General features: G+C 38.4%; 1 protein-coding gene across 3 annotated transcripts in view; it reads left to right on the top strand.

Annotated features, from left to right (window-relative positions):
- Positions 1–13,133, top strand: part of CEP78 (centrosomal protein 78) — a 41,198-nt gene extending 28,065 nt beyond the window's left edge. For all 3 annotated transcript variants that reach the window (XM_069105554.1, XM_069105537.1, XM_069105546.1), the window contains 4 exons: positions 5,926–6,003; positions 7,491–7,657; positions 8,173–8,341; positions 11,102–13,133. In XM_069105554.1, the coding sequence (XP_068961655.1) occupies positions 5,926–6,003; positions 7,491–7,657; positions 8,173–8,341; positions 11,102–11,647 (960 nt within the window). In that variant the 3' untranslated portion in view covers positions 11,648–13,133. The remainder of the gene's footprint in view (positions 1–5,925; positions 6,004–7,490; positions 7,658–8,172; positions 8,342–11,101) is intronic.
- Positions 13,134–14,146: the final 1,013 nt, after the last annotated feature.

The raw sequence follows: 14,146 nt of genomic DNA, 5'->3' as shown, positions 1-14,146 counted from the left end.
GAGATATTCCAAATTAAAGAAATATGATTTCATACTTGGTGTTTTCAGTGCAAAAGTAGACATGGGTGAATAAAGAAGAAAATACTTTAAAAATAAGAGAGCCAAGGACTTGTAAATTGCATAGAAGCCTCATGATTCGCAGGGATATATCATGAATTCAGAAGGCTTCTGAGTTCTGAATATGATAAATACCAGATAGATGTCTGAGAAGAGGGAGCATTCAAGCTGAACTTTTCAGCATTCCCCTCCAAACAGCTTTAAAATAAATCAAATTGTGGAGTGGTACAGCCAACAAAAGGTCAGGATAAGACATTTTCCAGCCCAAGACAACTTAAGAGGTTGGAGGTAGAGGTCTGTGAAATGGGGGTAGGGGCTAGCTCAGAGCCCAGTGGCAGCAACACCAGGTGTGGCCCCCAGAGGTGGGGAGAATACCAGAAGCAGTAGCAACAGTTGGAATTCTCCCTCCCCAGAGACAGTGAAGAGTTTGGACATTTGGTCAGAAAGAAATTATAGGGTTCTCCCCTGGTGGCACTGGGTACAAGACTCTGCCATGCTTGCCATCTCCCTTGCCCATTACCCAGGTCTGGACTTCAGTTCCAGGGCAGAGAGGAGAGCTTGTGGTCATAAGCAGGAGCCCTCTTTGCAATTTCAGGGCAAAGAGAGAACAGGGGCTTCAGTCACATTTCCAGGGCAGAAAGGAGCACTGGCACTTGTGGTTGAAAGGGAGCAGGGGACCTTCCTGGTAAGTACCAGAATGCAGACCAGGAGAGCAGTGACCACATCTCTCCTTTACATCATACTACCTTAGAATCTATCCCCACACCCTCACCCTAGAAGTGGTTGTGAAAAAAGCAGTGTGAAAAAGTCTGAAGCTGGGGACAGTGCACTCCTCCCCCTTCCAGTTTCCCTTCCCCCAGCCCAGGTGAGCAGAGCTGAACCCTATCATAAAGTGGAAAGTCAGGAACTAGGCTGAGAAAATGAGCAAACAAACAGTAACAAAAAGAACTTGCCAATAAAAAGCTACTATGGTAACAGGAAAGCTCACCTCGCAAGAAGATAGTGACGAGAAAACATCTACAAGCAGATTGTACGCAAGCCCAACAAGACTTGCCAGAAGAGCTAAAGATTTCTTTTAAAAAAGAAAAAAAATAATAAACACCAAATAACAAAAAATGAAATTGAATATATTTTGACAGAAAATTACTCTTTACTAATGCAAAAGTTGTACCTGAATCACCTTTCTTTACTAACTGGTTAGAGAAAAGATCAAAATTAGTATAAAGTTAACAGAAAGAATAGGAATGTGGAAAAACATGGAATCCAGTTAAAATAATTTCAACCTGATCTATTTAAACAAGTTATTGAAGTTGCAAATTAAGAAATGAAACTGTGCCTTCTTTTTGTGGGTTGGCGAGGAGTGAGGCGGCAGCACCATGAAAACCTCGGGCACCCCGAAAGAGTATAAGGTAGTTGGACACTGCCTGCCTACCTCCAAGAGCCCAGTGCCGCCTCTTTATCAGATGCCAATCTTTGCTCCTATCATGTTGTAGCAAAGTCCCAATTTTGGTATTTTGTTTACCAGCTGAAAAAGATGAAGTCTTCTGGAGAAATCATATACTATGGAAAGGTCTTTGAAAAGTTCCCTCTTAGAGTGAAAAACTTTGGCATCTGGCTGTGCTATGGATTCCAGGAGTGGGACCCACAATATGTACAGGGAGCATAGGGACCTGACCACTGCTGGTGCCATCGTTCATTGTTACCAAGATACGGGAGCCTGTCACCGTGCCATGCCCACTCCATCCAGATCATGAAAGCGGAAGAAATTCCTGCCAGCAAATGCCTCTGGCCTGCAGTCAGGCAGTTTCATGACTCCAAAATCAAGTTCCCTCTGCCCCGCAGAGTTTTGCATCACCAGCACAATCCATGCTTTACTACCAAGAGACCCAACACCTTCTAAGTGTGGAGACAAGGAGGCACCTGTTCTGTTTGATCTGTTTAAATAAGTTTCTTAATTGGAACTCCCCCCCCCCAAAAAAAAAAGAAACGAAACTGAACTGCCTTAATTATGAGGTATGAAGAATCCAAAAACCACCTTTGTCAACAAACACTTGTCTGACTTGCCAAATAGAAAGATTTGACTGCCAAGGAAAACATTTTAGAGTATAAACTAGTTTTCCTGTGGACAGTGGAGGATTCAAGAGTGTTTATGCTTCATGAAACAGTGGAAGGAAAAAAACCAGTTTGTTGAATCCTTAATGAATGACCCAGATAAGCAGTCATCCCAATATAAAGATATAAAGGTTAAACTTTGAGTAGGAAAACAAACACATTACCTTAGGAAAAGATCTACAAAGATTTTTATAGTCTTTTTACCATGTGGAACTACCATATTTAAACTTTTAAAATGAGTTAACAGTCCTAGACATGCACTGGAAATGTCACTGAAGAAAAGTAGACCAAATATCATAGCAGAGGAATTGCTGCTTGCAGTCTTTGAAAAAGGGAATTTACCAAAGGTGTGGGGGGAAAAAAACCATCTCAGATTCTTTTGACCAAAAAAGGTAACCAGGAGATCACCCATAACTACCAAGCTATATTCCCACTTTGATATCTATATAAAATTTATAGGAGACTAATGTATTTATATATCAATACTCCTTGCTGGGATTATTCATAAGGGAACAGGCTGGTTTTTGCAAGTGATATTTCACTGAGGACTATATCTTTATTATCACACACTTGATTGAAGAATGTAAAGAATCCAAGATCCCATTGTACTTGTTTGTTATCAACAAAAAAAAAAAACCAAATAATTCAGTAAAACCAGCCCAAATCACTTAACCTTCCTAGACCTATTTCCTTATTTTTAAAATATGAAAGTTAGTCAGGATGGCCTCTGAAGTTCCTGTGAACCTATGATGTTAATGGCTTCTCTAAAATTTCTCCCCTGCTTATATCAGACTTACATCAGATTACTTAAAAGCTGTAAGAGAAATAACCTTGTTTGGCAATGTTTTGATTGTTGATATCAAGCAAAAGCAAGAAATGTTTGAAGTTAAAGGGAGCCCCTATAGAAGGAGAGGTACAAAGTTGCTAGTATTTGCTGATAATGTTTTGATGGATGATCCATAATTCCTCAAGGATTTATTTGGCCCATTAGAAGAAGAAAACCTATTCTCCAAACTATGCTATGCATTTGAATGATTAGCTTGTAGATCTCCATTGATCTATGTTGTGAGTGTCTTTTATAGCTATGCAAGTGGACCAATTGAACCCACAGTGAAAAAGATAATGTAGTAAATGAAAAAGTGGGAGGATAAATAAGATGAAGTGCCATGTTACCTAGTGGGATCGTGAATTCAGGAGCTCATTACGTCTAAAATTTGTGCTGAATGAAAACTTAAATGGATTGAAGTTTATTTTAGATGTTTAACAGGTGTGATATTTCTGAACTGACAAAGGTAGTTTTCACCAAAAGAGTACATTCATTCTAAGGTTTTGTGAGGTAAGATTTGAAAACCAGTCTCCAAACCATTGTGGGGGGTTTTCTGGTTACAAATTTCTCAGTTGTTTGTATTAGAGATGATATTTAAGTGCAAGAGTGAAAGCGTTAAAGACATCATTTTAGTGTTCTTTTGTTTATAAGACTTTATAGATTTAAGTGCTTTTCGTAATTGAGAGTGAAAGATGCATGATTTTCTTTGATTATTTTCCTGGTTTGTATCAGTGTTGGCTGGAGAATCAGATTACATTCTATAGTGTGCCTGCCTTAAGAATACATGGTATATAGCAATTTAAATTTAACTAATAGATACCGGAGGCCAAGGTTATTTGCATCATGTGGACTTTTTATTTTACAAAAGGATTCACTTCCATAAACTACTAGGGTGGCAGTTAAGTATTTCATAGATGAATAACTTAAAAAGATAGGGTGAAAAAACTTTGTAGTAAGAGCCACTGATAATTGGCTATCAACAAGAAAATACTATGAAAGATATCTGAAATTATAACGGAAAAATGTTACTTGATTTATAGAAATATGGATTTCCGGGGCAGCTAGGTGGTGCAGTGAATAGAGCACTGGCCCTGAAATCAGGAGGAGCTGAGTTCAAATCTGTCCTCTCTTAGCACAAGAAACTAGTCCTGTGACTTTGGGTAAATCACTTAACCCCAACTACCCTTGTACCTGTACTAGTGATCCCATTTCATCCCTTCTCCAGCATATTGCCCCCTCTGTCATCCTCACTCTTTCACCTATTTTCAGTTCCCCTCTTTCCCTACTAGGCCTATTTCCTGTTGCCTACAAACATGCCCATGACTCCCCTGTCTTAGGAAAAAAAACCAAGCCTAATTTGATCCTTCCATCCCTGCTAGCTATGGTGCTATATTTCTTCTGCCTTTTGGAGCTAAACTCCTCAAAAAAAGCTGTCTACAGTAGATGCCTCTGCTTTCCCTCCTCTTGCTTCTTCACCCCTTAGAATCTGCCTCTGACTTTATCATTACACCAAAACTGCTCCTTCCAAAGTGATCTTTTAGTTGCCAAGTCCAGCAGTCTTTTCATGGTCTTCTCCTTGACCTTTCTGCAGCCTTGGACACTATTGACCACTCCTTGATACTCCCTTTTCTCTAGGTTTTCAGGACATACTTTCTCCTGGTTTTCCTCTTAACAGACCACCCCTTCCCTGCCTCCTTTATTGAGTCTTCCTCCAGAACAAGCTCTCTCACCATAGGTGTCCCTCAGAGTCTGTCCTGGGCCCTTTTCTCTCCTCTCTTTATACTGCATCACTTGGTGATCTCATAAGCTTCCATGGATTTAATTATCATCTCTGTGCTAATGATTCTTTAATCTATTTATCCTGCCCTGATTTCTCTGTTGACTTCCAATCTAATATCTCAGACTGCCTTTTAGACCTCGAGCTGGATGTCCAGTAAACTCAACCTTAAACTCATTACATCCAAAACAACTCATCTTTCCCTGTAAACCCAGACGTACCTTCCCTATTATCATGAGGACAACACCATCCTCCTCACTCCTCAGACTTACAACTTAGAAATCGTCCTGGACTCCTTACCATCTCTCTCTCTCCCCATACCCTCCATATTCAGTCTGTTGCTAAGACTTGTTGATTGCAACATTCCTTGAATAGGCCTCCTGTCCTCGGATGCTGACACTACTCCATGCAGGCTCTCCTCACCTCACACCTGGATTATATCTGCTAGTGGGTCTGTCTGCTTCAAGTCTCTCCCCACTCAGCCAGTAGAGGGATTTGCCTAAAATGTAGGGCCAGTCATGTCACAAAGACACACACACACACACACACACACACACACATACTTGCTCTGACACCCTCCTTCCATCTCTTCTTAGCTACAGGATTATCTCCTGCCCACCATTCTTGGAAGGCTCTCCCTCCTCTGCTCCACCAGCTGGCCTCCCTGACATCTTGGAAGGCTCAACTAAAACCACACCTTCTATAGGAAGTTGTTCCTAACCCCTCTTAATTCCAAGATCTTTTCTCAGTTGTTTCCTGTTTATCCTGTGCATAGTTTGCTTTGTATATATGTGTTCACATGTTTTCTGTCCTGTTAGGTAATGAAAGTTCTTTGAGGGCTGCTACTGATTTTTGCCTCCTTTTTATATCCCCAGTGCCTAAAAAATAGTAGTGCTTTTTGTAAGTGCTTTTTGATTGACTTGTGTAATCTGCCTGAAAAAAAAGTTGAATTTCTTTGAACATGAGTTTGTCTTTAAATTAGCAGATTGGACTTGATGGCCTATGTTACCTTTTACTTCAAATGTCAATTTTTAGAGCTGATTGAAGCCTTAAAGACACTCTATCAAACCCTTGAGGCCCAAAGAGTCTATGACTAAGATCTTCCCCTTTTTAGGTCTTTCTAAAGTATAATAACTTTGCTGGTTTTCCACAGGAGAAGTTGGAAGAGTGCATAGAACAATTAAAAGCAGAAAGGATTATGAGAGTCAAGGCTGACAAACGAGTAACTGAGGTAAGATTAAGATGCATTTGTGGTGTTGGGATTTGTATTTGAGCCGAGATATTTAGGCCTGTTAGAATGAAGTTTAAATTAGAAAGTACATTTGAAAATTGGTCACTGTTAACACTAGTGTGGAATTCATGTATGTATTCCTTTAGTTAATCTAAAATATAAGACCAAACAACTTGGTTATTTCGGTAATTTATTTGCCTTTATTTACTCATTAAGCACCAGTTTGGTGTACAGCAATATGTAGAGAAACATAGAGAATGCAAATGAAATTTAAGACAAGCAATCTTGGGGTGTTTATAATTTGCATAGGAAGATGTGGGACCTCTTAGATATTAAAGCAACTATAAAATAATAAAGAAGAGATAGTATTAATTTGCCAAAGGAAGCACAAACCAATAGAGTGTAGCTCAGGATTAGGAATCCTGGCCTTGTGGGAAGCCATTGAAGGGCATTCATTTTGCAGATGTAGTTTATAAAGTACCTACAGAAGCACAGCAGAAATGGTAGCATGAGCAAGAGCATAGACGAAGGGATGAACACAGCAATCTGATGAAAGAACGTAGCAGAAGTAGGAGCAGTGTGGTGTACCAGTGACAGGATTGGCGGGCTGATGGAGAACCTTGGAACACAGGGCCTTTAAAAAGGTGACACTGAATTCAATGAGCAACAGAGAGAAGCTTTAGTTAGATGCAAGAATGTTTTAGAGACACAAAAGTAGCACATCACTTGTTTCTCCTTAAACTTTTTGGGTTCGTTTGAACTTCTGTATATTTTCCCAAAATCAGACTTTTAATTTCATTTCCCAATTTACAGAATGTTTTAGCTATTTGCTTTTTTTTGTTTGGTTTTTGGAGGGTGAAGGCAGGACAATTGGGGTTAAGTGACTTGCCCAAGGTCACACGGCTAGTAAGTGTTAAGTGTCTGAGGCCGGATTTAAACTCAGGTCCTCCTGACTCCAGGGCTGGTGCTCTATTCACTGTGCCACCTAGCCGCCCCTTTAGCTATTTTTCTAACGCATTTTCTGGAGACCTGGTATGAATTGAACCAGTCGCTGTAATTTTTTTTGGTTGTGTAATCATTTAGGCTTATAGAATCACAAGTTTTCTGTATAATCACTTAGATGAGGTATCATGGAAGTTGGCCTCAGAGACAGGCCTCAGGAAGATGAGTTCAAATCCCACTTCTGACATATACTGCTTTCCTGGCCACAGGCAAGTCACTAGACCTCTGGGTGCCCAGACAGCTCTCTAGAAATACATAAGTTGCAAAGTAGTTTCTAATAGCTGTTGGTAGAAGAGATGTGCCCTTCTCTGCATTAAAAAGAAAAATTTAATAAATAAAAAACGAATTTGAGTTTTTATGCTATTACCCCAATATTTTGGAGAATGGTATCTGTTTTCACTGTGGGACTTGATGGAGTACAACAAGTTTCTTCATTTAAACTTTGTTTTTTGTTTACAATGAATGACAATTATATTCTTTCCTAGCTGGAACTTGAAAATTCCCAGTTGCGAAATATAAATTTCTCTCTATCTGAAGCTCTTCATGCACAGTCACTGGCAACCATGATTTTGGAAGATGACGGTGTTTTGGGTAGTATTGAGACATCTTTCCAAAAGTTCCACGCTTTTTTAGATCTCCTTAAAGATGCTGGGTAGGTTACATGCTGTTTCTTCCCTTGGTTTAAGTTTAGCTTTTGAAATTTTTATCACTTGCCTAAGGAAGGTTCAGTATTCAACTAAATTGCAAATAAAACAAATTGTCTTCCCCACTGATATGGGTAAAGCTCCATCAAATTGAAAATCATATTGGATTACACTAAAAAATTAATACACAGTGTGTCAAATTTACATTTCTAAAGGGTTAGAGAGAAAGCATATTCATTCAAGAATAACCCTATGAAAGCAGTAACTGACAGGTGTGAGATCAAACTATGGTAAATGGAAGTGATAGCTATTCACCATAGTTTATTAGAAAATTGTTCTCAAAATTTGGACAGCAAACCCAAGAGAGTATAAGATAATTTGTGGTGAATTAGGTAGGAAAAGGACCCCATTTCGAGGCCAAATATGAGACTCCATTTTAGTAATTTTCTTTGCTCTGATCTCAGACATTTATGTGCATTTATAATAACCATTGATTCTTACCCTCACCCAATCTTTCTTCTAGACTTGGGCAGCTCGCCACAGTAGCTGGTATAAATCAGTCAGATTTTGATTTCCTAGATCATCCCCAGATGAATTCTACAGTTAATGCTATACTGATAGAAGAAAAGAAGGCACTTGAAGAAAAGCCAGAGCCTAATCAGAATACCCCAGGACAAATGCAGAGCATCCCGGTAAGTGAAAGTGTACGAGGAGCAGGTGCACCCACTTCACACCATGCCTTTTCTCTGTTTCATTTTGGTGTCATCCACCCTAATGTAATAAAGAATGCTTTCATCATTGAAGATATTACTGAGATCTGTTCAATAACAGGTTCATGATTTAACCTTGCAAATGCAGCCTTAGTGTTCACTTTATTTTAGTACATTATAAGTAGTGAAATATTATTAAAATTACATTATTATCCGTTATTAATTTCTTCATGTTGTTTTTATTTAATATGTCTTAAACTATAATATAATTGGAAAGCTAGGTGGCGCAGTGGATCAAGTGCTGGGTTAGGAGTCAGGAAGCCTTAGCTTCTTGGCTCAAATCTGGCTTCAGACACTTACTAGCTGTTGTGACCTTAGGCAAGTCACTTGACCCAGTTTGCCTCCATTTCCCTGTCTGTAAAATGAGAAAGAAATGGTAAACCATTGCAGTATCTTTGTCAAGAAAACAACAGGGGCAGCCAGGTAGCACAGCGAGTAAGAGCACCGGCTCCAGTGTCAGAACGACCTGGAGATCGAATCCCAGGCTCAGACACTTAGCACCCACCCAGAAACACCTGGCCGTGTAACCTTGAGCAAGTTACTTAATCCCATTTGCTTAGGGGCGGCCAGGTGGCTCAGGGAGTAAGAGCACCGGCTCCAGTGTCAGGATGACCTGGATTGAATCCGGGCTCAGACACTCAGCACCACACCCAGAAATAACTGGCCGTGTAACCTTGAGCAAGTTACTTAACCCCGATTGCTTTAAAAAAAAAAAGAAAAGAAAACAACAACAATAGTATGATTATTTATATAATTCAGACTGTAAATTAATATGTTAGTATCTACTAGCATGCCCATTCAACAGGTCAAGTGAACATTTTTAGGTGCCTACTGTATGCCAAACACAGTACTAAGCTCTGGGGATGCAAAAAAAGACAAAAAATAGTACTTGCTCTCAGGGAGTTTACCTAATGAAGGAGAGAGTATACAAACAACTATGTGCAAATAAGATACAGAAAAATGGGAGCTGTCCAAGGAAAGGCACTGGTATTAATATAAAGAGAGCTAGGGAAGGTTTCTTACATGAGATTGGAGTTTAGCTGAGAATTGAATGAAGTCAGGAAAGCTGAGAAGAGAGACAGTTTCAGGAGCAGGGCACACCCAGTGAAAATACCCAGAGTTGAGAGATGGAGTCATATGTAAGGAATAGTAAGGAAGCCAGGGTCACTGAGTCTCATGAGGGGCAGAGAAAAGAGAAGGGAGGTGTTGTTAAATGTGAGAAGACTAGAATAGCGAAAAGGAACCAGGTTATGAATGGCTTTAAATGCCAAACAGAGGATTTTATATTTGATCCTGGAGGCAATAGAGAGCCGCTGAGGTTGATTAAGTAGGGGGTGACATTAGCAGAGTTGCAGTTTAGTGAGATCATTTTTATAACCAATGTGGAGGATAAGCATGGCTGAGAGGAGTCTTGAGGTGGGGAGATCAGCCAGCAAACTATTGCACTAGTCCAGGTGCAAGGTCATGAGGGTGAGGACCAGGGTGGTGGCAGGGTTAAAAGCCAGATTTGAACTCAGGAAGCTGAGTCTTCCTGACTCCAGGCCTAGCACTCTCTCTACTGCGCTACCTAGCTGTGCCTCCAAAATTACATAGCAGCTAGTATAACCTGAACTAGAATCCAAATAACTCCTAGGCCAGTGCTATTTCTACTGGGCTACTGGTTTAAGAAAAGTTTTATTGTAAGGAAAATGCTAAATAATTCAGTTCTTTATAAAGAGACAAAAAATAGAAATGGACATATATAGTGGTAATAGTTTAGTTTGATCTAAACCAAAAGATTAATTAAGCATTGGATTAGGTCACCAGTGGATTCTATGTCTACAGAAATTTTTGAAAATGGAATATACATGGACTTTATCTAGGGTGATTGAGACTTTCATATACTAAGAACTAGGCCACTTGACTTCTTAAGATTCTTTCCAGATCAATGATTAGTATATAGGTGCCTTATAGATTTGACAAGATAAGAAAGTGAGATTTTAAAGATGAAAAACCTTGAGAGCTTTTTGAAAATTTGTCATATACTGGTATAAACAAACTTTTTCAGGATGGCAAAAAATAAGAAATCAGAATAAAAAGGACAGTAATACAAATTAAGTACTAGGAATGAATGATCATAGGTCAAAAAGTAATTTGTTTTTTAAGGGTTTTTATAAGTAGATGTATGCATAGATATGTGTTTCTAGGGTAAAAAGATTGAGAGTCAGTTTTTAGTTATGCAGATTAATAAGAGGACCTAAGCAGTTTTTTAAAATGAGCACTCACTAACTGAGTTGTGTTTGATGTATAAAAATGTCAGTCTACATGGAGGTGACCCACAGGAGCTTCCTTTTCCCAGCCTCCTGCTTTCTCTTCCCTCCCTATTGTAGACCACTTTTGAAGCATACCCAGTTTATTAGTTTGTAAAATGATAACTTTTAAGTTTTCATCTGCTCTCCACATTCTTGAAACTTGATAGGCAATAAAAAATATGCTCTTAGACATAGCTGAGTAATTTTTGAAGCTTCTCAGGAGCAAGACAGGCCCCCATAGGAGAAATGACCCACAGAACTTTGTGGGTAATCAGCCGCTGAATGTTAAATGTCTTTTATGTTGATTAAAAAGTCACAGTAGCCAGTAGAAATTTCAGGCTGTTGTTACTAAGTGATTTTGATTAATATGAATTGTACTTTTCAATTTCAGAAAGTTGGTGGTGATGTTAGAACTTCCTTGCCCCTTGACACCTTTCAGTTTCCAGTCTCTGCTCAGGAGGCCTTATCTTCTTCCAAAGAAGTTCACGGAATCAAGAGCGCTGATCAACAGGTTCCAGCAAAAGAATTAGTCCCCACGCCGTCATTACCATTTTTAGCAAATGTAATTGTTGAAGCTCAAGATCAAAGAAAAGAAGAGGAGTCTGCCAGAAATACTAGGAGTTCCTCAGAGAAAAGTGCCAGAATGAGTGAACATACTTCAAAATACTCTTCAAAGAAACAGTCTGAAAGTGTTTCTCATTCCTTCTCTGAGAGCTTAATAAGTCAGAAAAGCAAAGGACATGGGGAGCATACCCCTTTGGCTCATGAAAAATTAAAACATCTGACTTCAAAAAGATACAGGAAAGAGTTAGGGGATGTGACAGTAATATCCAAGACAGATAAAAGTAAACACAAAACATCAGAACATTCTAAGAGTGAAACAGTAGTGTCTGATCTTGAAATTCCAGAAAGTATCCATTCTCTATCAAGCACATAACTCAGGTCTCAATATTTGAAATTATGTCTTGCCTTAAAAATTTCAATAAACTTAGAAGCATGGACTTGGAAACCATTTGAAAAACTTTTAATATTTTATAATGATGAAATGTTTGGTGTGTATATTCTCATGGTATAAATGTTTGAACAGGGTTTTGTTGTAGATACTCAAATTCCTAAAGGATCTTTGATTTCCTCGCTTTCATGAATCTTTTTTTTATATCTTTTTTCCACTTACATGTAAAAATGTTTAACATTTGCTTTTAAAAATTTTGAGTTTCAAATTCTCTGACCCTGCCCTCAGAAGACAAGCAATTTGATACAGATTATGCATGTTCAGTCATGTAAAACATATTTCCATTATTAGTAATGTTGAAAGCACAGACACCACCCCCACAAAACAAACAAAAAAAAAATTATGCTTTGATCTGCATTAAGACTCATCAGTTCTTTCTCTGGAAGTACATAGCATTTTTCATCATGAGTCCTTCAGAATTATCTTGGATCATCGTATTCCTGAGAATAGCTAAATCATTCACAGTTGATCATCATACAATATCACTGTTACTGTCTATAATGTTCTCTGAGTTCTACTCACTTCACTTTGCATGAGTTCATATAAGTCTTTCCAGGTTTTTCTGAAAGTATCCTGTCTGTAATTTCTTATGGCATAATGGTATTTCATCACAATCATAAGTCATAATGGCTGAAACTTGTTCAGCCATTGCACAGTTTCTGGGCACCCCCTCAGTTTCCAATTCTTTGCTACCTCTTAAAGAGCTGCTATAAATATTTTTGTGGGCAGCTAGGTGGTGCAGTAGATAGAGCTCTGGACCTTGAATCATGAAGACTGTAGTTCAAATCTGGCCTCAAATACTTACTGGATGTATAGCTCAGCAAGTCATTTAATCCTGTTTGCCTAAGTTTCCTCATCTGTAAAATGAGGTGAGAAGGAAATGGCAAACATTCCAGTATCTTTGCCGAGAAAACCCCAAATGGGGCCGCAAAAAGTCTAACGTGACTAAAACAACACGACAAAATAATAGGTCCTTTTCCCCTTTTTAGGGGGTTCTTCTTAGGTTACAGACCTAGCAGTGCCACTGCCGAGTTAAAGGGTATATACACATGGTTTTGTAGCTTTTTGGGCATAGTTCCAAATTACTTTGCAGAATGGTTGAATCTGTTCACAACAGTGTCATGACAATCAGCGTTCCATTTTTCTCAAATCCCCTCCAACATTTGTCATTTTCCTTTTCTGTCATATTAACCAATATTAGGTGTGAGGTAGTTCCTCAGAGTTATATTAATTTGCATTTCTCTAATCAATAGTTATTGGGAACATTTTTTCATATATTTAGCTTTGATTTCTTTGAAAACTGTTCAAATCCTTTGACCATTTATCAGTTGGGGAATGACTTGTATTCTTATAAATTTGACTGTATTTATTGTATCTGTATTTTTGAGTAAAAAGGCTTTTATCAGAGAAACTTGCTGTAAACACTTTCCCCTGCTTTCATTTCTAATCTTGGCTACATTGGTTTTGTTTGTGCAAACCCATTTTAATTTAATGTAATTTCCCCATGTCTCTTTCCTTTCATTCTGTCCCTCCTCAAGTGCTTTGCTTTTGACCACTGCCTCCCCCAGTGTTCCCTCCCATCTATCAACCTGCCCCCTCCACTTTTATCACCCTCCCTACTTGTAGGGCAAGATAGATGTCTATACCCAACTGAGAGTGTGTATTTGTCCCTGTTTGAGCCAATTCAGATGGAAGTATGTTTGAAGCTTTGCTGGCCTTCCACTTCCAATTCATCTGTCCTCCAACCACTTGGCCTATTTTTACTTCTACTATAAAAACTCTTTCATGCTTTTTTTTTTCTGTAAGATAATTTACCCTCTCCTACCTCCCCCTTCTCCCACTGAATACCTTAATTTTTTTTTTTCTGGAAAATATTCTGTCATGGTAAACTCACACCCATGCCCTCTGTACTTGAGACTGCCCTAATAATGATAAAATTGTTAGGAATTAAAAGTATCCTCTTCCTATGTAGAAATGTAAGCAATTTGATTTATTGAATCCCTTATTATTTCTCTTTCCTGTTCACCTTTTTATGCTTCTTTTGAATCTTATATTTGAAATTAAAATTTTCCATTCAGCTCTGAACTTTACACCAGGAATGTTTCAAAAGTCTCAATATTTCACCTTCTTGTTCTAGGATAGCAGGGCAGGTTTTCCTTGATAATTTCTTGAAATATGATGTCTAGACTCTCTGATCATTGTTTTTAAGTAGTCTAATAATATCTAAGTTATCTCTCCTCAATCTGTTTTCCAGGTTGATTGTTTTTCCAATGAAATATTTCACATTTTCATCTATTTTTTCATTCTTTTGATTTTATTTATTGTTTCTTGATATCTTATGGAGTCATTAGGTTTCATTTGTTCAGTTCTAGTTTTCAAGCAATTATTCTCTTCATTGAGCATTTGTACCTCTTTTTTTCCATT

Source organism: Petaurus breviceps, unplaced genomic scaffold (assembly GCF_028583685.1).
Source record: "Petaurus breviceps papuanus isolate PSGF00001 unplaced genomic scaffold, PetGlider_PUasm1.0 138, whole genome shotgun sequence".
In the NCBI taxonomy this organism is placed as follows: domain Eukaryota; kingdom Metazoa; phylum Chordata; class Mammalia; order Diprotodontia; family Petauridae; genus Petaurus; species Petaurus breviceps.
This window is presented reverse-complemented; position numbering and strand designations above follow the sequence as displayed.